The 23298-nt window shown below is 51.8% G+C and overlaps 1 protein-coding gene across 5 annotated transcripts; it reads right to left on the bottom strand.

The window, feature by feature from the left end:
• Positions 1-6114: 6114 nt before the first annotated feature.
• Positions 6115-22218, bottom strand: ppp2r5eb (protein phosphatase 2, regulatory subunit B', epsilon isoform b). Of its 5 annotated transcripts, none has more exons than XM_011619992.2 (14): positions 21813-22218; positions 17013-17176; positions 10993-11189; positions 10642-10743; positions 9818-9910; positions 9590-9720; positions 9444-9503; positions 9151-9259; positions 8956-9009; positions 8807-8857; positions 8610-8729; positions 8384-8511; positions 7930-8031; positions 6115-7849 (listed from the first exon to the last, which is right to left on the bottom strand). In XM_011619992.2, the coding sequence occupies exons 2-14, from the start codon at positions 17167-17169 to the stop codon at positions 7750-7752; spliced, it is 1404 nt and encodes a 467-aa protein (XP_011618294.1). In that variant the 5' UTR covers positions 17170-17176; positions 21813-22218; the 3' UTR covers positions 6115-7749. The 5 variants fall into 5 exon arrangements, with proteins under 5 accessions (XP_011618294.1, XP_011618292.1, XP_011618291.1 ...); XM_011619990.2 differs by having other exon boundaries at positions 17013-17173; XM_011619989.2 differs by lacking the exon at positions 21813-22218 and adding an exon at positions 21616-21806.
• Between the last annotated feature and the right edge of the window lie 1080 nt (positions 22219-23298).

Raw genomic sequence — 23298 nt, 5'->3', positions numbered from 1 at the left:
CCGGACCGCGGCGCAGCGCGCATGCGCGCACGGAGCTGGCGGGTTTGTTGGAGACGCGTCTGATTTAAAACCGACACTTTATTTAAGCCGCGAAAGAGGCGAGTTTAAATTCAGCTGTTGGGTTTTCATGTGTTTTACTGTGTTAAAAGGTTGAGTTTTCCTCAGTTCTTTAAATATAAATGGGTGACGTTTGACACAGAGTCTATATTTATTCATGTTTTAAGCTAACACGCACTCTCCACCCCTGAGGAACGCTCATTTACTGGTTTGAAGAGTTAATGGGGCTCCTGGGAGCTGAGGGCCAACGGGGACATCAGCCGCTGCTCCAGCCAGCTGACACCAACCTTGTGTTCGCAACCATCAGAGACTCATCAGAGAAACCTCTGTTCCAGGTGCAGAAGCTCCACTCCAGGTCCAGGAGCTCCGTTCCAGGTCCAGGAGCTCCACATCAGGTTCAGAAAATCCACTCCAGGTCCAGAAGCTCTGCATCAGGTCCAGAAGCTCTGCTCCAAGTCCAGAAGCTCTGCATCAGCTCCAGAAGATCCGCTCTAGTTCCAGAAGCTGAACACCAGCTTCAGAAGCTCCGCTCCAGGTCCAGGAGCTCCGTTCCAGGTCCAGGAGCTCCACATCAGGTTCAGAAAATCCACTCCAGGTCCAGAAGCTCTGCATCAGGTCCAGAAGCTCTGCTCCAAGTCCAGAAGCTCTGCATCAGCTCCAGAAGATCCACTCTAGTTCCAGAAGCTGAACACCAGCTTCAGAAGCTCTGCTCCAGGTCCAGAAGCTCCACTCCAAGTCCAGAAGCTCTGCATCAGGTCCAGAAGCTCCATCCAGGCCCAGAAGCTCCGCTCCAGGTCCAGAAGCTCTGCATCAGGTCCAGAAGCTGAACACCAGCTTCAGAAGCTCCGCTCCAGGTCCAGAAGCTCCGCTCCAGGTCCAGAAGCTCTGCATCAGGTCCAGAAGATCCGCTCCAGGTCCAGAAGCTCCACTCCAGGTTCAGAAGCTCCACTCCAGGTTCAGAAGCTCCACCCCAGGTTCAGAAGCTCCACTCCAGGTTCAGAAGCTCCACCCCAGGTCCAGAAGCTCTGCATCAGGTCCAGAAGCTCCACATGCAGCAAACTGATCCATTTAAATTAAACCTTCTCAGCTTCTCTTTAAGCTTTGGTGTGAAGGCCATCAACACCATCAGTTACATTCCTGTGATGTTCTTCACCTGATCATCATTCATCCAAGAACCTCCTGATCTTGGAGGGATTTTTTATTTTATTGAACCTTCATTCCAACAGGGACCTTAGTCACCACAGACCTGCTTCAGACATGAAGGAGCATCAACCGGTCCACAGCTCCAGGCCGATGACTGAAGGTTCCGTCAGGTCCTGGAGTTTGACCATCAGGTGTTCCTCACGTGGAACAGAGAAGGTTCTAGCGGAGTTTCAGAACTTTGACAGATGGTTTCTGGTCTCCAACATCTTGTGTTGGAAGCATTTGCAGCAGGAACTTGAAGCTCTGCAGGAGAAACAAAACCAGCAGAAGTTTCCGTGACTCAACCCGTCGCCCACAGTGGGCTATTCACAGATTCCGTCGCCGTGACAACGGGTGGATTATCTGCTTTATACGGACACACAGGTGAGCACGATATCGGGTTTCGAGCTGCTGCTTCTGACAAAGTAGGTTTGGTTTCTTCTGAGTTCCTCGGCTGTTAAACATTTACTCGGCTGTGTCGACATTCTGGGATTCCTGACCTCACAAATCAAATCAAATTCAAAATCTTGATCTGCCCAGGTGAGACCTCAGACCCTCAAAATCCTTCATGAGAAGAAACCTGAAGGAGGCACAGACGGGGGATCTTCTGCCTGGACAGGACAGACGTGCAGTAGATGCCACATAAACATCAGCAACACATCTGTGGTCATTATAATTGGCGGGTTCTCCTGGTCCACTGTTCACCTTGGTGAGCTCCATGGCCAAAAAGAGCAACATCAGCACCAGAAGAAGAAACCATTCCAGCGTGTAGACTGGTCCCAGACCAGTGAAACTACTGCACCATCAGCAGAAATCAGAGTCTCCATGTTCTCCTGGTGTCTCCATGTTCTCCTGGTGTCTCTGGAGTCTCCATGTTCTCCTGGTGTCTCTGTGGATTCTCCATGTTCTCCTGGTGTCTCCATGTTCTCGTGGTGTCTCTGTGGAGTCTCCATGTTCTCCTGGTGTCTCTGTGGAGTTTCTAGGTTCTCCCGGTGTCTCTGTGGAGTCTCAATGTTCTCCTGGTGTCTCTGTGGAGTCTCCATGTTCTCCTGGTGTCTCTGTGGAGTCTCAATGTTCTCCTGGTGTCTCCATGTTCTCCTGGTGTCTCTGTGGAGTCTCCATGTTGTCCTGGTGTCTCTGTGGAGTCTCCATGTTCTCCTGGTGTCTCTATGGAGTCTCCATGTTCTCCTGGTGTCTCTGTGGAGTCTCCATGTTCTCCTGGTGTCTCTGTGGAGTCTCCATGTTCTCCTGGTGTCTCTGTGGAGTCTCCATGTTCTCCTGGTGTCTCTGTGGAGTCTCCATGTTCTCCTGGTGTCTCTGTGGAGTCTCCATGTTCTCCTGGTGTCTCTGTGGAGTCTCCATGTTCTCCTGGTGTCTCCATGTTCTCCTGGTGTCTCCATGTTCTCCTGGTGTCTCTGTGGAGTCTCCATGTTCTCCTGGTGTCTCTGTGGAGTCTCCATGTTCTCCTGGTGTCTCCATGTTCTCCTGGTGTCTCTGTGGAGTCTCCATGTTCTCCTGGTGTCTCTGTGGAGTCTCCATGTTCTCCTGGTGTCTCTGTGGAGTGTTCTGTACTTTTAAAACATCACAACACTGCAGAAGAAGATTAAAGCCCCGCAACTCTTATTAATGAGCTAAAGTGCTCAACGGTTACAACTTAAGTGGAGTCTTTGTCTGTTGGAGCTCTGCTGAGCATCAGTGGAAGCTTTCCATCATCTACAACATTCCTGAGGAGAAAGAATCCACCGGGAGAACAAACTAAGACCCAAAACTGGGAACGTTTGTGATTTTTACTTTACTTTTGAGTTTCGATGTGTGTGTGTGTGTGTGTGTGTGTGTGTGTGTGTGTGTGTGTGTGTGTGTGTGTGTGTGTGTGTGTGTTCTGTTATTTAAGGCAACTGTGGGAGGCTTCAGACCTTCAACATTCTCTGTTCCCAGTACAATAACTGACTGGCTGCCACATGTTAGAGCAGCAGAATTTGATCGTTTCTCCCTAAATAAGTTGAAGTTGAATTGTAATCAATCACCAAAAGAGAAGAAAGTAAAATAAAGATATTTTTCCTGGGGAAGCAGCCGGACAGAAAAGGATGAATAAGTCCTGATTCTCATCTTTTGTCGGCATTAATAATAAACACTTAGGAAAATGATCAGTGGTGGATATAAAAACAGGAGATGCCCAACAACCTTCTGTGTCACCAGATGGCTGAAGGATGCTGGACTGAGTGTAAAAGCAAGTGTGGAGAAGAACCTTCTGAGACAGAAGCTTCTAAATGATCCTTGAAGGTTCCTCCAAATGACAAAATAACCAATGAAAAAGGAGATGAATGGAGCTGTGATGTGTAAAAATGCTACGTTACTGCAGGAAGCAGCTCAGCTGAGAAGCTTTGAGGGCTAAAACCTCCAGCGGCGCCCACAGGGACGCATTTTTAATACAAGTATGCCGAGTGTGCACTGAAGCGTTCCACTAATTACACCCAGCCCACCTAATGGAGATAGAATGTGGGTGAATCTTAGAGGAAAAGCCTTTGGATCTTTTTCTGCTGGACAGGTGAAGCTAATTAGATATTTGGTGACCAGCTACAGTCCTGACCCCAATTTAGAGGTGAAACAAATGGGAGATCTGTCATCTTAAAGGGATTCTTTCATACAACTCTCTTGTTTGGCTTTCTTCCCCTCTCAGTGTGTACGGCACTTTTACGCAATTTATCACATGGTATTTCAGAATTTAAAAAAATAAAATCATAAAAACATTTGGGCGTTTCTGTTTGACCGATTTAATTTAACTCACAAATAATTTACCGCGCATTTTCGGAACTTTGAACCACTGCTGCCATCTACCGGCAACGCCAGTAACTGCACTTTGTGTTTTTATTTCGTCATTTAAACGGAACACCCAAATAAACTATAATTTAGTTGATAGGGTTTTCTTTTGGTTTTTATATATCATTTGATATTCACACGATGTTTACGCCTTTCAATACAGTGCAGGCTAAAAAAAATTAACATTTTGTTTTCCATTTTGGGTCTATTGCAGGGGTGGGCAAACATTTTGATTCGTGGGCCACAATGGGTTCTAACATTTGACAAAGGGGCCGGACCAGGAGCAGATGGATGGATGGAGTGCTTTGGTAACCTCACCTCATTGGAGAAAAAATACACATCTTGGGATATGGAGAAAACATGTGCTTTAATTTCAAATGAAAATGAAGAGAAGCATTACAACAAAATATCTGACTTTGGAATGAGTCTTAAAACACTTAAAATCAAATGAATAAAATGTGCCTTTTAAAAAAAAATTAATAACCATTTCTATTTTAAAGCACTGAAAGTTCTGTTATCCTTCAGGATATCACCATCACTCTCCTCCTGACTGTCTTTTTTCTAGTGTGAAAACACCAGAATTGCAGTGAAAATTTAACATTAACAAGGTTTATTCATTTAATTTTTCAAGTTTAACGGGCCGCGTGTTTGCCCATGCCTGGTCTATTGTGTACTTCACCTCCGCAGCGGTAGGCGGCGATGTTGCTCTTTTGCTATTAAAGAAGGGGCTTTTCTGGTTGAGCGTAGGTTGGTTATTATGAAATCAAATCAAATCGCCTGTAACAATCATAATTAGCGAAGTTATTTAATAGAATATGAACGTTTCAAATCTGCATTACGTCTTTTTTAAACAGCCGTGTTTTGTCTTAGTGTCTTTATGTTCCGTATTTCACGGTCAAACAGTTAGTTAAATCATTGAATATTAAAAAAAAAAAACCTCGTATAAACCGTTTATTAAATATACTTCGGGTTGAGTTCTGAAGCTCATTCGGTGAGGAAACCTCAAACTAAACCTGGGTTTGACCAGAGAAACTCACGTGTTGCACCTTCATCGCTCCTCCTCTTCCTCACCCCCCTGCAGCTCCTCAGCTCACCTGTTGGTGTCGCTACACCCACTCTCGTTTTAACCCTTTCGCTGCTGCTAAACATTCAATTCAGATGTTTGATTCAAGTAAAATGATGCACTTATTTATACCCCCGTATTCTCTCTCACACACACGCGCGCGCACACACACTTACGTCAGTAAATAAAATCAATGCACCATCTGGGCGTTTATCACAAAACAGGTTTAATTTAATATCTCTTTATTTTTTAAAATAATTAAACATTTGTATTTCTCCAACCCTTTTTTTAATCTGTGTTTTCCCCTCCGTGTTTGATCATATTACATCTGGGCCGCTCTAACACACACAACTCTGTGAGGGAGAAGGAGGGAGGTTCAACCATCGCACCTCCGCCACAGTGGTCTGCTCCGGGCCTCCTGCCCTCTCTACTACCCCCGCCCACCCTCCCCAACTAAAAAAAAATATATATCCAAATGTCAAAAGAATCGTCTCCAAAATATCGAAAATGAGATAAAAACCAAGAGGGAGGAGTCAGACAGAAAGAAAGAGTAAAAAGGGGAAACACTATCATAAATAGCAGGAAGTTGTTCCATAATACCTCTTTATATACTGGATACTCCTCTCCACATGATCCTACACAAAAACTAAAGTACTACACGATACAAGATTATCAGTGTACTGCATTCCATAACAATGTACAGGGTTGTCTTTTTCCCACTGCTGTTAATACTGTGGAGTCAACACGGCGCCCCCTGGTGGGCGGAGGACAGAGGAGCAGGCTGAGGTGGACTAGATGACTTTCAGCACTTCTGATAACTTTTGTCTGTCAAATCCATCTAACGGCACCAGGAACCAGTTCCAGACTGACACCTGGGAGGACTGCTGTGGAAGGTACACGGGGACGGAAACGGAAAAAAAGAAAAAAGAAAGGATTTTTCTTTTGGTCCACATGTGGGGAGAAAAAAAAATCTAAATTAGGGGATCTTTTTCAAATTATGTTGAGAGAAAATTTTAATTGTGATGAAAATTACAATTCTTTTTTTTTTTTTTTTAGTGGAAATTAAAACCAAAAAACAAAACAGACAAAGAAAATGACATATTATGATGTACCCCTAATTTTTACTGGTATTTTCTCCAATGTGGCACTAATTCCCTTCCGTCCAGAGTTAAAAGGCAAAATTTGAGTGCGTTTACACGTGGACAACAACCCTGATGACCATCCCCCGGGGGGGGGGATCCGACCCGGTGCTCGAGGGCTGTGATCAGCAGGGATCTTCTGTCCGACCAGGCAGCTGACTGGGGTCCCACACCCCCGGGCCTGGGTCCCACACGCCCGGGCCTGGGTCCCACACGCCCGGGCCTGGGTCCCACAGCCCTGGGCCTGGGTCCCACACCCCTGGGCCTGGGTCCCACAGCCCTGGGCCTGGCTCCCACAGCCCCGGGCCTGGCTCCCACAGCCCTGGGCCTGGGTCCCACAGCCCCGGGCCTGGCTCCCACAGCCCTGGGCCTGGCTCCCACAGCCCCGGGCCTGGCTCCCACAGCCCTGGGCCTGGGTCCCACAGCCCTGGGCCTGGGTCCCACACCCCTGGGCCTGGGTCCCACAGCCCTGGGCCTGGCTCCCACAGCCCCGGGCCTGGCTCCCACAGCCCTGGGCCTGGGTCCCACAGCCCCGGGCCTGGCTCCCACAGCCCCGGGCCTGGCTCCCACAGCCCTGGGCCTGGGTCCCACACACCTGGGCCTGGCTCCCACAGCCCTGGGCCTGGCTCCCACAGCCCTGGCTCCCAGTCAGCGTTCACGCTGCCTCACCAGCAGCTGAAAACCACCACCAGGTGGGGGGCAAAATCAAAAGAATTACTTTGGAAGGTATACTTTCATATTTTCGTCAGTGGTTGCCAGGAGGGGTCCGAAAAGACATCGAGAGCATGTAAATGCACTCAAAGGGGAGACTGTAAGTGTGTGTTAATGTGTGTTTCCGAGCCCCCGTCGCTGGTTTTAAATGTGACCGGTTCGTTTTTCATCCAGCAGAACGGAGGGGGCCGTTTTGAGGGGGTGTGTGAAGAGAGGGAACGTAAAGATGGAGGCATCCAGAGGAGAAGCAAAGAGGAGAACCAGGAAAACAAAAGATTACATCAGGGATGGGAGCGACGAAGAGCAGGATGAAGAGTTAAAATCAAACTATCTTCTTCTCCTTTTTGTTTTCCAAGAGTTCATTTCCTGTCCTACAGCCCACAAAATGGTTTTAATCCCCCTCCCACACAAGTCATATTCATGGTTTCTATTTTTTCTTCCTTTTTTTTTTATTATTACTGTTTTGTTTTTCTGCAATAATATCGGTTTAAGGGGAAAAGAAAAAAATAATTATTTACAGTGCTGCTGAAATAATGAAAACAGACGTGATGAATCTACTGTAAAGTAAGTCGCACAAACACAGGAAAAAAAATAAAAACAAAATGAGGAAAATCTTAAGAAAATGGCCGATGCTCTGAATCAATCCAGACATAACGACCTGTTTCAGGGTTTGCTCAGAGCTCTGGGCAGACATGGCTGATGTAGAGGGGGGTAGGAGGAAAAAGGCAGGGGGGGCAGGAAAGAAGGGGAGGGGCCTAGGGGTGCATGGCATTGTTTTTGTTAAGTTGGGATGATCCCGTCACTCCTAAGGCCCCGCTTCAGCTCCAAATCCTCCAACTTCTTCCACAGCTCTTCCCGCTCCTTCTCTTTCTTCTTCTCCCTGCAGAACCAAACCAGAAGACGTGAATTCAGTGGACGGTCCGTCGGTAACGGCGAGGAGGTGCGACGGCGGCTGCTTACCGCTGGCGGTCTGACTTGTAAGTGGCTGTCAGCTCATCAAATAAGGTACTGTTCATCTCCATGAAGGCCTTCAGCACGTTGTAGACCAGCGCCACGATGGCCCTGTAAGCGGGACAGAGGACAGAGGGTCACAACTGAACCCATCTCAACCTGCAGCGCTTTAGGCTTCAACGACTGTTGTCATTTATAGCACGATTTAGGCCCTCCGGGTCGGTGCTAAACCCCTGGTGGCCGCTAGAGGGAGCCAAAGGTAGCAGTTAGGGTCACAGCAATGGGCCGGAGAATTGGCAGCCCCAGTAATTATTGCAAAATAAAGTTCCCTTGTTTCTTATTTTGATGGTAAAGATGTAAGAGGTCAGGAAAGACTGACCTGATGCTGCTACACTCGTTTACAGCAAAAGAACGGCCGAGTCTAACGTGACAATGTGACTAATGTGTTGGTTGCAGCACTCACGGGTTCCAGTGCTCTTTGGAGATCCTGTACAAGCTGGCGAACATGATGGGCAGGATGACGCTGGAGTTCTCCTCGATCAGGCTCATGATGTACTCGTTGTTCCAGTAGTAGAGAGCTCGCTCCGCAACCTGAGACGGCCAGACACAAGCGTGAGCGGACGGCCACGCGTCTCCAGACACGAGCTTGGTGCTGGGACGACTCCGCAGAGCCGGACAGGGCGACTGACCTGGAAGTGTGGGCTGGAGACACATCTGGAGATCTGTTTGAAGAGGGGCTCCTGGATCTTGACAAACTGCGTCGGCTCGATGACGTCCAGGATTTCCTCCAGCTCGCCCAGAAACATCACCTGCAGGGCGACAGCATCGCGTCACCCCCCCACGCTCAGGCAGAGCCACCAGACTGCCAGCGGCCACAAAGTCTCACCTCTTTTTGACTGCAGGTTTTAGGCCAGAACTTCAGTAAACCCCTGATGACCTGACGAGGAAGAGGAGGAGATGAAGCTAACTGTAATGACCAGCTAACCTAGCTAACTTCCTGAAGCTAATGAAAGGGAAATCGGTTCTCGTACTTACCGGTTCTGTTAATGTCGGGTCTTTCTCTAGGAACTGTACAATGCAATACGCCAACTGCAGGGAGAGAACAGAACCAGAACCACATTCGGAGAAATGTTTCGTTTTCATTTTAAAGCGGTTCCAGATTGAGGCGGCGAGGCCCAGAACCATCATCACACCTCTGGACGAAGCCAAGCAGATGTTGACAGATCTCACCTGTGCGTGGAAGAGGGACAGACTCCTGACCGTGTGGAGCGGGATCAACACCTTAACCAGGAACTGTTTATGTTCTGCTTTCAGCGGCAGAGCGAAACCGTTGATTATACTGGAGATGGGGGCACATCACAAAAGAAAAAGCCACATTAATTAATCATGAACACATCAAAGCTTCTCACTGACAAAGAGAAGAAGATCAAAGAGCTGTGGACAGAAAGACGTATTGGTCCTGTAGCCTGGGAAAGAAACCGGTACCAGAATGGTCAGAACCACAAAGGACATGGTCTACAAACCTCCCCAGGATCTCCAACAGCTCGGCCACCCCGTTGAAGTGCTCCGTTTCATAAACAAAACTGACGAGACAAGAAGGGAGCAACAAAATTAGACCCAACACGAAGCACCCTGACCCGCTCGGGTCAGAAATACCCGACAGACTCACCGTAGAAAAATATTATTGATCTGTTTTCGTATAAAAGCCCTCAGCCCCAGGAATTTGCCATAGATTCTATGCAAGACTGTCTTCAAGTAGTCTCTCTCCCGAGGATCCTCGCTGTCAAACAACTCCAGGAGCTGGACGGGAGGAAAAGACCAGAGAGGTGAGACCATCGCAGAGGCGGGGGGGGGGGAGGACGCTGAGACGGACACGCCGAGGGACGGACGCACGCACCTGTAGGACAAACTTCTGGTCTATGTACTTTTTGGCAATGCTGGGCTGGAATTCCTGACTCTCCAAGAAACGGATGAAGAACTCGTATACCAACTGGAGAGGGGAGGAGCCAAGGAGGACGAGAGGAGGAGACAGAAAGAGAAAGAGGGGAGATGTTAACGTCCACGGAGACACTGGCGAGAAGATCGTGGTCACCCGTTCCCGTTCCATCGCATTAAAACGCTGAACACGACGAGACGTTGGTGTGAAGATGTGAGACGGACCAACATGTCACTTAGCCCTCAAGCTAGCCCCGCTAACACTACGACTGGGTCACACCTCAAAGGGTCAAAGGTCACACACAGCGCAGTCTGAGGTGGGAAGGATGAGGACTGGACAGAACAGGAAGTGGGGGAGTAAAAAGGTTCAACTGGCTTGGGGGGGGGGGGGGGGGGTAAAACCTAAAATATAGAAGGAAACAAAAGAGAAAAAAGGTTTTACCAGGAAGCTTCTCCTTGAGATTTGCATCTCATTTCTAAAGGAGTCCTGGGCAGCAGGCACACAGAAGGAGGAGGGGAGGTGAGAGACCAGAGCATCTGGCTCTTTGGACCCAAACAAAACCAGCAGGAGAAGCAGCTGAGCAACAGCGTCATTTACAAACGCACGTTACACCCCAGCCATGTAGCAGCAGCAGGCAGCAGCTCTCTAGTTACCCCCCCCCCCCCCCCAAGGTTCAGGCAGCATGAACTGTGGTGCAACCAACCACCAGAGGGCCCCCCAGCATGACGGATCACTAACGCTAGACAGAAATCAAGGAGTTCCTCGGGGGAGTTCCCGTAGCGCACCTGTAGGTGTGGCCAGGAGGCCTCGAGCGTCGGTTCGTCCTCCTCTGGGTCAAACTCGTTACTGTCGCTGGGCGGAAGAGTCCGGAATATGTTGTGAGACACCTGAAGGTAAACATGAGGAACGATGAGGTTAACACTTTCTACAGGGCTCTGGTTACCACTGGGGGTGTGTGTGCACATGTGTGTGTGTGTGTGTGTGTGTGAACAGCACAAGTAATCTTTCAGCATCCAGATTAAACTTTAGAAATCCAGCGACTTCTTTTTTCATTCTCCTGTCCTGAAGCTTCCGCCAACGTGTGACTGACTAACCGGAACGTTCCGGGAATTCTCCGTTAAGCCCCTCCCACTCACCATTTTGACGACCTCGGGATAGGCCTGCTCCGTCAGGTAGCCGCGGCTGACGGTCACGTAGTCCACCAGCTCGTTGAGCGTGGAGCGCTTGTACTCCTTCATCTTGAGGTCTGACAGCGTGTCCATAAAGTCAAAGACAGTACAGCACTGCTGCAGCTTCTTCAGGAACAGCTCCGGCTGTTCCGGCGCTGGCACGTCTGGAGGGGGGGGGGGGGATGGAGGGATCCCCGGAAAAGAGGGCAAGAGGAAGGTTAGAAACATCCACACAGCAGCACTTTGGAATCCCGAGTTGTTTGTCCGGCAAATGAAATCACAGAGGAGTCAACAGGATCATCGGGTCAAAGACGGGCGTGTGTGTGTGTGTGTGTGTGTGTGAACTGATAGAGGAAACAGGCAGGAACCATGGAGTCACTGGGAAGAGCAGGATGCTGCAGCAGCAGGTGAAGGAGTGCCTTTCCTGCCTGCTTGGGTTTTACTTATTCATCAAAGCTCCGCAGCAGCATCAGTATTCCGCTGAAGAGGAGCCGTCAGACCCGGAGCCGTCAGACCCGGAGCCGTCAGACCCGGAGCCGTCAGACCCGGAGCAGGTCGCTCAGGTCAGGCAGAGTTCAGCCCGCAGACCTGCGACGCACCATTAACACCGAGTTTTGGGATTCACCTGATTCCAACCATGAAAACAGCAAAGCACGGACTAATTATCGGGATCCAAAGGTGAAAAGAACCACAATTAACAAAAAGGCTCGTTGAGTTTGCTCATTAATAATTCTGCTGTCCCCTGATGCTCCATTTAAACGGAAATGGTTCCGAATGAAGGCGCGATTCCGAAGCCTTCGATCCAAGCGGTGCTTGTTTCTCGACCCACTGGCCTCCGGTCCAGACAGGAGTGAGCTGGACAGGCAACCTGCAGGGACCAGCGCCTCCCTGTTCCCCGGCCAACCGGATCGAAGTTCCCCTCCGGTTAAAAACGGAGCGCTCCTGCAGAGCCGTGCACGCGTGCACGCTTCTGTCGTGGGCGGCGATGATGGCGGCGAGGCCTCGGGGTCCGCAGCCTCACCACCGGAGCAGCGTGTGAACACCCGTAAAGGAAGCTATTAATAGACACATAATCACCGAGGATCCAGTAATCCCAGAGACAAAGACAGCGCAGCCAACCACGCTGGAACCCAAGGACCCGATGGAGAACCGGCGAGCTGAAGGACAGAGAGGCCGCGGGAGGAGTGTGTGGTTCCATTTAAAGGTGTGTGAAGAGCCAAGAAATGACGCCCACGCTCACCCCACGCACACCAAATTAGAAGTCAATTAGAATGACGGTCATGTAGCATTTGGAGCGATTAGCATCGTTGTGTTTCGCTAACGCTCAGCCGGAGTTGAGATGTGGTCCGTTCGGACCCCGTCTGACCCGCGCAGTTCACACGTGCTCATTAAAGCATTAGTCCTTCGATCGGGCTGAATTATGCGCTGCTAAATAAACGAACTATTGGGCCTCCTGGTGCAGCAATTGTGCTGCCTGGTGAAAAACCCTGGAAATTCCAGGTTGTCTGGCTGGAACGTCGGCCTCCACCAGCTCTTCTGCTCCAAGTTTGTCTGCTCTGCTGCTCCAGTTCAGCCTCGACTCTCATCTGAGCTTCGTTAGCGGCGGAAGGGAGACTTAATACCGTTTAATTAATGGAGGAGAAGCAATTTACAACTCACAGCATGAGAGAGACCCAAAAGCAGACCGTTCACCACAGGAACCCCCGAGAGTGGCACTAAATACACAACAGGACCGAGGAATGATCACGTGCACGAATGGGAATACGGCAGCTCGTGTAAGAGAAGCTAAATGAAGAAGAATCGGATGGTTTTACGGCATTAAGCTCTTCAGATCTTTAGAAGGAGGCTCCAGATTACAGCAGCTCCTAATGACCCGAGCAGCCAAACATGATTAAGAGTTAAGTAAGTCTACAAGAAGCTCGGTCAGAATCAAATCACACACACACACACACACACACACGTTCATTCAAATACTCAGAGGTGGTGAAGCCCAGGTGATGTTATCTCAAACGTCGCAGATCGCCCGTCGGACACACGGACGCCGTCGCTGCAGGGCGCTCCGCTCAGCTGACGGCGCCGACTCACTCGGGCTGTTTTCAAGCTGGGAGGAAACTGGAGTACCTGGAATTTGACAGACCCGGGAGCTCCGGATCCTTCAGACCATCCCAATTACTCTTATTAGGAACCTAAAAGCCACGATGACACACACACACACACACACGCTCACACACACACACACTCACTCACACACACACACACACACACTCACTCACTCACACACACACGCTCACACACTCACTCACACACTCACACACACACGCTCACGCACTCACTCACTCACACACATACACACACACACACACACTCACTCACACACACACACACACACACACACACACACACTCACACACTCACACACAGGGAAAGCCCCAAGTCTCTAAAAGCAGCGTGTGTATGACTGGTCAGGCGAGCTTGAGTTACAACAGGAGAGAGAGAGAGAGAGAGAGAGAGAGGGCCAAGGGGCGAGCTGCGGCGCCTGAAGGTCAATTAAAGGTTTGTTATAATCAGGCTACGCTAATATCATGTTTGTACATGTGCTAATGGGCCGTGTCATCACACACAGCCACCATCACGGTGCACACAGGCAACGCTAAACGCCACAGATCAAAGCCACGGAGACGCTGGAACGTCTCCGCAGCTCCTTAAAAAGGAGCCAAGTATTAATAATCAGGATTCAATATTGATTTCCTCAACAGAAGCAGAGGACTTTTAAAAGGCTGTTTGTCATGTTCCCTGCAGAGGACATGGGTTCTGTCCCCACTGGGGCTATAATCCACCCGGGTCAGCGTTACATAAAAGATTATGGCGAGATGAGAAGATACATCCTGGCTGGAATCACATCTGCTCCTTTTGTTGTCCTGTGGTGACGTTTCCATCAATCTGCTTTTCAGCTACTCCCACTTCTTTTTTCCAGTCGTTTCCTCGTCGCAGGGATAAAATAAAACAGATCCCACTTTAAGTGTTTAAGATTCCAAAACACGCGATGGAGAAAAGAACCAAAGACCCGCGCGTGCAACAGGCTGGCAGAAGCAAACGTGCGCTGACATACAGCAGTTCGAGCCGTCTGGGGCAAATAAACAGGCAGTAGAGCAAACGTTTGCCCCCGTGTAGCCGGGAAGGTTAATATTCCTCCGCTTTGACGCTGGGCTGCAAAGACGTCACAGAACCGGCAGGTCGCGGGTTCTTAACCCCGTGACAGCCCGAGTGTCGCCGAGCCCGGCGGCAGCGGTCCCGATCACCTGGGATGGTTCACACAAAGACGGCTTTCAGCGCCACCCCGACGGGAGCGTCGGGATCGCTCGCCGCTCGCATAGCAGAGATTCCAGCATCGTGCACCCCCCCCCCCCCTCAGAAGGCAGAAGCCTGAAGGTTGTTGGAGGTGGTTCCCCTGAGTGAGGAACCATCTCATGTTGAGGAGTTGACAGTTCGCTCCTCTGATCCCTTCTGAACACGACTCGATTCACCCGTCAGCGCTGGGGGGCGATTTAGGGCCCGACTGTTAGTTAACTACAAAAAAAGCCCCCGTGGAGCACCGACCCCAGCCAAGCAGCTCATCTCCACAAATACTGTGACTCAGTAGAACAGAGGCAGTAGTGGAACATCTTTGATCTTTGGAAGGTCAAAGGTCAAAGTCCCTCTGGAATTCCAGAACTTCTCTTTGGCCCGTGATCGACATTTCCTGGAAATGTCATCACAAAAAGCACCGACGAAACCACAACAACGTGCTAAACTGTCGATGTGGGCCGACGCGTGAAGCCGAACTGGACCGGAGTCCTGACACTGGTTCTTCCTGGTACCAGAGCCTGGAACAGGTCAGCACCAACTGGACCACAGAGACCCGCTCCTCCACGCAAGACTTTCCAGCCTCTCCTCAGCCAGTGAAAACACTCGTCTTCTGTTACCACGCGGTCCATTTTAAGTTACCTTTCTATCTGCCTCGCGAGTGTGTGTGGACACACACACACACACACACGCACACACACACACACACACACACAGCTGGTGACAGCAACAGCCGAGGCTAACTTTAACGCGCAGCGCGCGTGCTAGCGCCTGCCACACAAACGAGCCGTATCCACTCACTTAATCAGGATTCCTCTTCCTGTCGGGCTCCAGCGGGAGAAAACGACCGTGGCGAGCGCTGCGGCGGCGGGCGCCGATCAAATTAAACACGTGGACGGCGGGACTTTAACTGACCTCCCACTCGCCTGGCAGCAAGTGTGGGGCCGGGGAACTGTAAAGAGACGCTGAGCGGGTCGGGTTTCTCCTGAGGGGAGGGAAGATGGAGCGGCGTGTGGGTGGGAGGGTTTCACTGACAGGGTCAAATCCAGAACGACTGTTCAGCAATGTGCATCTCCGCCTCTATTTTCTGCTCCTCTCGGCAACAGAGGCCAGACGCCCGTCGGGTCTCTCGCTCCTCCACAAACGGGTCGCCTGTAGGAGGACTCAACGCGCCGGTGGAGGAACGTTAACTCTGCGGGTCCCAAACTGCCCAAATACGCCTCATTGAAAGACCAAAGTGCTGCCTGAACCAGAGTCATGTCGGCAACTCTCCAGAACCGTGGAGGACTCACGTGACATTCTGGACACCCAGAAGACATCAGATGAAACCTGGGACACCTTCAGGGTCTCACAGAGGAGCCCCGACAGCGTCAGCGAAGACGGACCTGGAGCCAAAAGCTGGTCGGGAAGAGTCTCCAGGTGTCTGATCAGAGATCGGAGCCAAAGGAGACAGAGGTGGAGGAAGGGGAAGTTTTAGAAAAGTTCCTATTTAAGGGGCTCAGATCTGTGGAAATCAACCACAAAGCGACACAAGCAGGTGATTTAATGTATAAAATAAACAGGACGAAGGACACGAAGGTGTCCACTTTATGGGTGTTTGCCTCCCATCGGAATCTTTTCACCCTCAACATAAAGGGAGGATTCAGGCAACGTGATCTGCTGTTGCTATGCCAACTCGGGTGGTAACCAGGGAGCAGGCTGGCAATTTTTTCTGCCCTTCTCATCTAAATGTTTGAAGAAAACATTCCCGCACCAGTTCCATATTCCAGCGGTTCATGCTAACGTTGCAGGCCGTGCTAAAGAACCCTAGCAGAACCTCTCTTGATGCTGTCCTGATGGGTCCAGTCAGCCAGCCCATAAAAGACGGCCCATAAAAGCCGCCCAACTGTTGCTGAAGGCCACCCGTGTGGTCGGCTGCAGCCTGACAGACTACGGACATCTGCAGCCGTTACGGCTCTTCTGGACTTTATCTGGGCCTCCACATTCTTCCTCTCTGGGTGGACGGTCAGCAGTCGGGGACACTCCGAGGGTGTCCCGGGCTCTGACCGGACTCGCCTGCACTTTAGCAGGTCAACTGGAGCGCCCAGCGCCGTGCACAGCGCCCCGTGCTGGGTGGCACTCGCACGCGTGGAGCCGCTCTTCATCTTCATTTCATTGTTCTTAGCTGCATTTGCTAACGGTTGGAGACCCAAATGATCCCACAATCAATCAGATTCAAGTCTGGAGTAAAGTGATGGCAAAACCGTCAGAACGCTAAGCCCCGCCCCCCTCGGACCAGCAACGACACCAACTCTGGCAGCTCGTCTCTCGTCTTCTTCCCTTTTAGGAGGGTGCTGGTGTCCATCCCGTTTGCTTATGGGTGAAGGCAGGAGCCAGCTCATTGCACGTGAGCATTCCCTCCCCAGGTTTCTCCTGCATCGGAGCTTGAACCAAGAACCCTCCGTGTCCCGGGCCCACAGAGCCGGGGCGACCTGCCGCCCCACTCTGGCAGCTGCCAGCGTTTAACATCACAGGACACTACAGAGAAACGTTCACGGATGATGATGATGATGATGATGATGATGATGATGTTTGCATTTGTTACACCGTCACACTCATTTACGCTCGCTCCAACGTACACACACTTACACACACACTGCGCTTACCCTTGAGCAGTGGCAAGGGCGTGAGCTCTATGGGTTTGCCCTGAGAGCGGAACTGGGACGAACTCTGCGAGCGCTTCTGCTTGGCCTTTCTGACAGACTTCCGGGAAAATCCATCTACTTTGTCCACGGATGGTGATGTGGTGGCTGCCGAGGACATAGCCCTGCTGGGAGAGAGGACAGCGTGAGGGCGCTGGGGCAGCAACGCCGACTGAGGGCAAAACACAGACATTAATGCATTAGGATCACAGCTTTAGCTTGAGTTTAGCTTGAGCGTTAGCATGGCGGCGCTGCTCTTGTTCCTCACCACTTGTTAATATTGAAACAAACAAAGGCAGCAGCACCGAAGCAGGTGTGATCACGTCTTCGAGCAGAGAAGCAACAGCATCGCGACCACACTCGGACTCGACTGTCCGCGTCTGACGCGCACGCGCACGTGCACACGGACCGAACAATGGCAGCAGTTGTGCGTCTTGAAGGCTTCTGCCATAGAGGAAGCAGAGGAAATGTTCGCAGCAGCATGTTTGCAGCTGATTACGTCTAACGAAACAGCAACGGGAGCAGCCAGTAAACGTCTCCCTCCCCAGCAGAAGCTGCTGGACTCTTGCTTCAGCAGCACGATCATTTTCCTAACGTCGTGTTCACGTTCCAACTCTAAACAGCACAAAAGCAGCGTCTCCGCGCCCCCCCAGGTGGACGAATCCTTATAGAGATGCATTTGAACTCCTCACACAGCTCTCAGGAGCTGACCCAACTCAGAACAGAAGGCCGTGGCGCCGTGGCGTGCCCGTCTCAGCTCCACCCACGACCACTTTGTCCCAATAATATTATAAAACACGCGAAACAGCTGCAAATCTGGAAGGAAAAGGCAGAATTGAAGCTAAAGAATGGTTACATAACAAGGCATGAAGAAGTGGCTGCGGGCCATACGTGTGCTGGCTGCATCTCTGGAGTCAACGTCGGGGGGGGGGGGGGCACCCGGGATGAGCACGGTTACTGTTGCCGTGGCGAGCACGAGCGCCACCAGGAGCACTGGATGCCAGCAGAGATGTTCCCACCCGGCTGGTATCACTCCGCTCCTGACAGAAACCGTCCCAAAGTCACACGGAGGTTACTGCGAGGCTCCCGGGGGCCAGGGGGCACCGAGGGGGGCACCGAGGGGGCCACCTCAGGGTCCCAACTCTGTATCCACACTAGATAGGCGGGTGACAACGGTCACCAGGGGTTGAGACAGACCAACATCCTGAAGAGCATCCATGAACGCTCTTAATGGAGGTTGAAGGCTGCTGTGCTACAAAGGTCTTTGGTTTGCATCCCAGCACGCTCCCGGACCAGCGGGACCAAACAGCACAACCTAGACCCACTCCTCTTAAGACACCGGCAACAAAAGGTCCAACAGAACGTCCGAACAACAGCGAGGCCTTTGAGTGGCGTCGGCTGGGCCCCACCGGTCAAACGGACCCGACGCACCTGGACTCTGGACTCACCTGCACAGAGAATCACTGGAACCTCCATGAAGCACCATCGGTCGCCGAACGAGGAAACGCTCCACAACACGGAGCGAGCGGGAGCCGGAGCGGCGGCAGAGACGGAGAGCAAGGCAGCTCCAGCCTCAGTCCCCTCCCCGTCCTCTTACATAAGAGACCAGATGATGTGGACACAGGCTCCAGAGGCCGGGATTAAAGCACCGGGAGGACAGAGAGGGACCACGGAGAGGTGGGACCTCACCTGTGCCAGCCTACGTTTACACCACAGAACCCACAGGAGCGCTCAACGTCGTGCTAACGTGTTAGCTCACACGTGCTAACACGTGTGAGCTCAACGCTGTGTAAAAGAAATGATTCTTGTTTAGCATAGATCATTTCAACCAGTCAGGTCAAGCACGTTCATCTGATGATGCTTGTGCAGGTGCACGAGGTGTAGAACAAGTCCAGGCAGAGGACAAGTCCAGCCCAGCATGGAGGACAAGTCCAGCACAGCATGAGGACAAGTCCAGCCCAGCATGAGGACAAGTCTAGCACAGCATGAGGACAAGTCTAGCACAGCATGAGGACAAGTCCAACACAGCGCAGAGGACAAGTCCAGGCGGAGGACAAGTCCAGGACAGCATGGAGGACAAGTCCAGGCAGAGGACAAGTCCAGCCTAGCATGGAGGACAAGTCCAGCACAGCATGGAGGACAAGTCCAGGCAGAGGACAAGTCCAGCACAGCATGGAGGACAAGTCCAGGCAGAGGACAAGTCCAGCACAGCATGAGGACAAGTCCAGGCAGAGGACAAGTCCAGCACAGCATGGAGGACAAGTCCAGGCAGAGGACAAGTCGAGCCCAGCGCGGAGGACAAGTCCAGGCAGAGGACAAGTCCAGCACAGCATGAGGACAAGTCCAGCCCAGCATGGAGGACAAGTCCAGCCCAGCATGGAGGACAAGTCCAGCACAGCATGGAGGACAAGTCCAGCACAGCATGGAGGACAAGTCCAGCCCAGCATGAGGACAAGTCCAGCCCAGCATGGAGGACAAGTCCAGCACAGCATGGAGGACAAGTCCAGCCCAGCATGAGGACAAGTCCAGCCCAGCATGGAGGACAAGTCCAGCCCAGCATGAGGACAAGTCCAACACAGCATGGAGGACAAGTCCAGCACAGCATGGAGGACAAGTCCAGCCCAGCACGGAGGGCAAGTCCAGCCCAGCATGGAGGACAGGTCCAACACAGCATGAGGACAAGTCCAGCACAGCATGAGGACCAGTTCTGGGTGTTCTGGCTCGGAGGTTTGACCAAAAAAAGCTGCAGCCGCTTTTTAAGCAACACTAGAATGTTCCCGCTAGATCCCACATGATGGGATGTCTGGTCCCCGTGGCAACTGACAGAATCCAAAGAGCACCAAACAGAACCGTCACAATCGTGAGGACACGGGCCCGGTTCCCTGGGAGCGGAACATCGCAACCTCGTAGTTAAAGATGCATAAGAACAAGAAGTGCATCAACTCCGGCCCGTTGTCGGACCGGGCCGCTCCGACGACCCTTCGGACCACATGACCTGTCAGCGCCGTTAATGCGCTGATTAATTACTGGGTTTATAGCAGAGCCAGAAGTGACACGAACCAGCAGGAGCCCTTGCAATGCACCACATTAGGGCCCAGGAGCCAGGGCCCCCAGCAACCAGGGCCCCCAGCAGCCAGGGCCCCCACGCAGCCAGGGGCCAAAACGCAGCCAGGGGCCAAAACGCAACCAGGGCCCCAATGCAGGCACGGCCCCAACGCAACCAGGGCCCCCACACAGCCAGGGGCCAAAACGCAACCAGGGCCCCAATGCAGGCACGGCCCCAACGCAGCCAGGGCCGCCACGCAACCAGGGCCCCCACGCAACCAGGGGCCAAAACGCAGCCGGGGCCCCCACGCAACCAGGGGCCAAAACGCAGCCAGGGCCCCCACGCAGCCAGGGGCCAAAACGCAGCCAGGGCCCCCACGCAGCCAGGGGCCAAAACGCAGCCAGGGCCGCCACGCAACCAGGGCCCCAACGCAACCAGGGCCCCAATGCAGCCACGGCCCAAACGCAGCCACGGCCCCGCGCAACCAGGACGTGTCGAGGGCCGATCCACGGTCACCTGAGACACATGGACCTTCCCTCCATAAGGGCCCGTGGGACAGGGCCAAACGAAAACGCCCCCCCCCCCCCCCCCCCCAAATGGCCCCCAGGGTCCGGCCGGACATCACACCTGCCCGCTGGCACCTTGGAGCCTCGGACACAGGAAGGAAAAGTCTAACGGACGGTTGGTTTCTTCAGGTCGGTCTCCATCAGCGACATCTCTCACTCATCAGCATGTTCCCGTACCCCCATCACCTTCATCACCATCATCTTCATCACCCTCATGTCACCACAGTGCCCTTGGTCGTGCACGCGCACTCCACTAAAGTCCCAAGTTGGAAAATGCGACGCACAATTTCGGTCAAAGTTGAGCCTTTTCATCGGGGCGGACACGTTCTCCTTCCACCGTGATCGAGACCCAGCGGGACCGGCTCTGCCCGGACAGAACCACCCGCTAACTCCCCACAAAGACCGGACATTTTGACCACGATTGCGACCGCACGTCCCGATAATGGCCCACATTATCGGGGCAGAAACGCCGATCGCGAGAGTAACCGTGCGTTTCAAAGGCGACCGCGTCGAATAAGTGAGCAGAAGCGAGCCTGGCGATGTCGGGCCTGGCAGCAACACAATATTCAAAACTTGACAGCGCGATAGCCTCAACGTTAGCTAACCAGCTACCACCGCTTCCTGGTGAACTCAAACGTCTCAAACGAGACCAGGATTACCGCAGCTAGTTGTTTTCTCCGTGTTTGCAACACACGCCATCGAACTTAACGTTGAGTCAATGAAGCCTTCAACCACAACTTTCGAGCCGTATTTTAGAAAAGAGCATTTCGGATAGTTAGCTAACGTTAGTGCGGCGGCTATCGCGGGTTAGCTTAAGTTGAACATACAGCCTTAGCGTACAGCCGTCACCAGCTAGCTTTCAGATAATCTTGCAACTCAAACGCTGGAAGCTGCAATGAAAACACAGAGTAAATCATGGTATGGATTTACACAAATACTAATAAAACCACGTTACCTGGGCGGGCATGGGCGATCACCCATCATCCCAGATGTAAATACAGGGGCAGTGCTAATACTGCTACACTTAGCTAGCGCTAGAGGACTGACAGACCGAAAAGGTTGGGATACACACTCTGTCCCAAGTCCCGACCAGAGCTCGGCAAGCTGCAGCCGGCAGAGTGGCCCTTAGCCTCTCCAGATGTAGTACTTTACCTTGATCCTTTGCGGTTCGCAACGGAGACGGTGGCAAGGAGTTCCTATGTTTGGAAATCTACCGGGCTTACAGTTCTGCTACCCGCAGCTCGGTGCAAACAGCCTTTTCCCAAGCAAGCGGCGTAACAGCAGGAAAATTTGGCCTGAAACAAGTCAAACCCACGAGTGCCCGTTCCTTCCAAAAGAATAACGTTCAAACTTCCATTAATAATAAAGTACGGCTGTATAAAACGATTATGTCAACGCAATTACATTCCTGACAGAGCCTGGCTTCCTTAGCTTTCCAAATCCCCCGGAGTTTATATTTTCCTCGGCTAGTTTACGATTCGGGGATGTTCCGTTTCACCCTATTGTCAACACTACTGGGTTGAGACCATGGCACACATAACAGAAATGCACCTGAACGTGCTTGACGGGTTTAGACGGGAGAACGACGCTGATTGGCCAACGGGGACGAAGCCGCGCGCTTTGATTGGACGACGAGTCACGTCGATCACGTCGGGGGTGGACGAGGGTCTGAATCCGTTGGTTGGGCGGAGAAGAAGGGACGAGAGATCGGGGCCGACATCAAAGTGCTGTGTGTGTGTGCGCGCGTGTGTGCGTGCGTGTGTGTTGGAATGAGGCTAAACCTGTATGAGGATCAGCCCTTCGTTTCTCCGTCTTCAGACTTTCACGCACGTTGCCGCGCGTCCATGTCCCGCATGAATGCGTCCGAGTTCACGTCAACGCCGAGTTGTGTTTCCGAGGGTTTTCGGGGTAGTTGTTTGCAGCGGGAGTTACATAACTACAGTCTGTTGCTCGGTAGTTGGCGAGGCTAATGCTACAGCTGGGGCAGGGGCGCGCTTGGGGGGGGGGTGAAGGGTGGCCCCGGCCCCCGTCACGCACAGGTGCATCACAGTGCTGTCAGATCCCTAAAATCCAGTTGATTTTTGCTAAACTGAGAGTTTTCTTCCACCTGGACGACCGAGAACAATCACGGGACGTGTTGTGTGAGTGTATTCTGAGGGGAACTGACATCTTAATTATGATAATTATCATAATTATGAGTTTAACTGAAGCAGCCGGACAATTGTTGGGCTATAAAATGCTATTTCTGCTTATTAGATGTCAATAAACATGATGTAAGACTTTATTAACATTAGAATATTTTCAGAATTTGCAGTTTACTGCAAAGTTTAGGGAAGACGCCTCTCCACTAATTGGCTGGTTTGCATCCTGTCTAAAACGTAACAGATTCGCGACTTTAAAACAGCGTCAGGTTGAGAAATGATGGGATTTTAAACTTCATAACTGGACCAAGCTTTCTGAGGCCAGCACCCTGCTGGGTTTCCTTAATAGACTGAATTCTACGAACAGGAGTCACTTGTGAGCTGTTGTGATGAGGAAAAAACTGCAGATCTTTTTAATGGCTCCGTGTTCAAGGGATAAACTAAGTGAAAGCAGTTTGTGGCCCTTTTGAACATGTCCAAATCTCATTCCCCTGCAG

Source organism: Takifugu rubripes, chromosome 2, assembly GCF_901000725.2.
Source record: "Takifugu rubripes chromosome 2, fTakRub1.2, whole genome shotgun sequence".
NCBI classification, from domain to species: Eukaryota; Metazoa; Chordata; class Actinopteri; order Tetraodontiformes; family Tetraodontidae; genus Takifugu; species Takifugu rubripes.
The sequence above is the reverse complement of the archived record's forward strand: the minus strand, read 5'-3'. Positions and strand labels throughout refer to the sequence as shown.

Excerpts from the sequence above, each read along its gene's own strand:
- ppp2r5eb (XM_011619989.2), bottom strand. The coding sequence starts at position 21,644 with ATGATGGGTGATCGCCCATGCCCGCCCAG. Across the intron at positions 11,190-17,012 it reads GCCCTTGCCACTGCTCAAGG|ACGTGCCAGCGCCGGAACAG; the intron begins GTAAGCGCAGTG and ends CCCCCCCTCCAG. Across the intron at positions 8,512-8,609 it reads TCTCCAGCCCACACTTCCAG|GTTGCGGAGCGAGCTCTCTA; the intron begins GTCAGTCGCCCT and ends TGGCCGTCTCAG.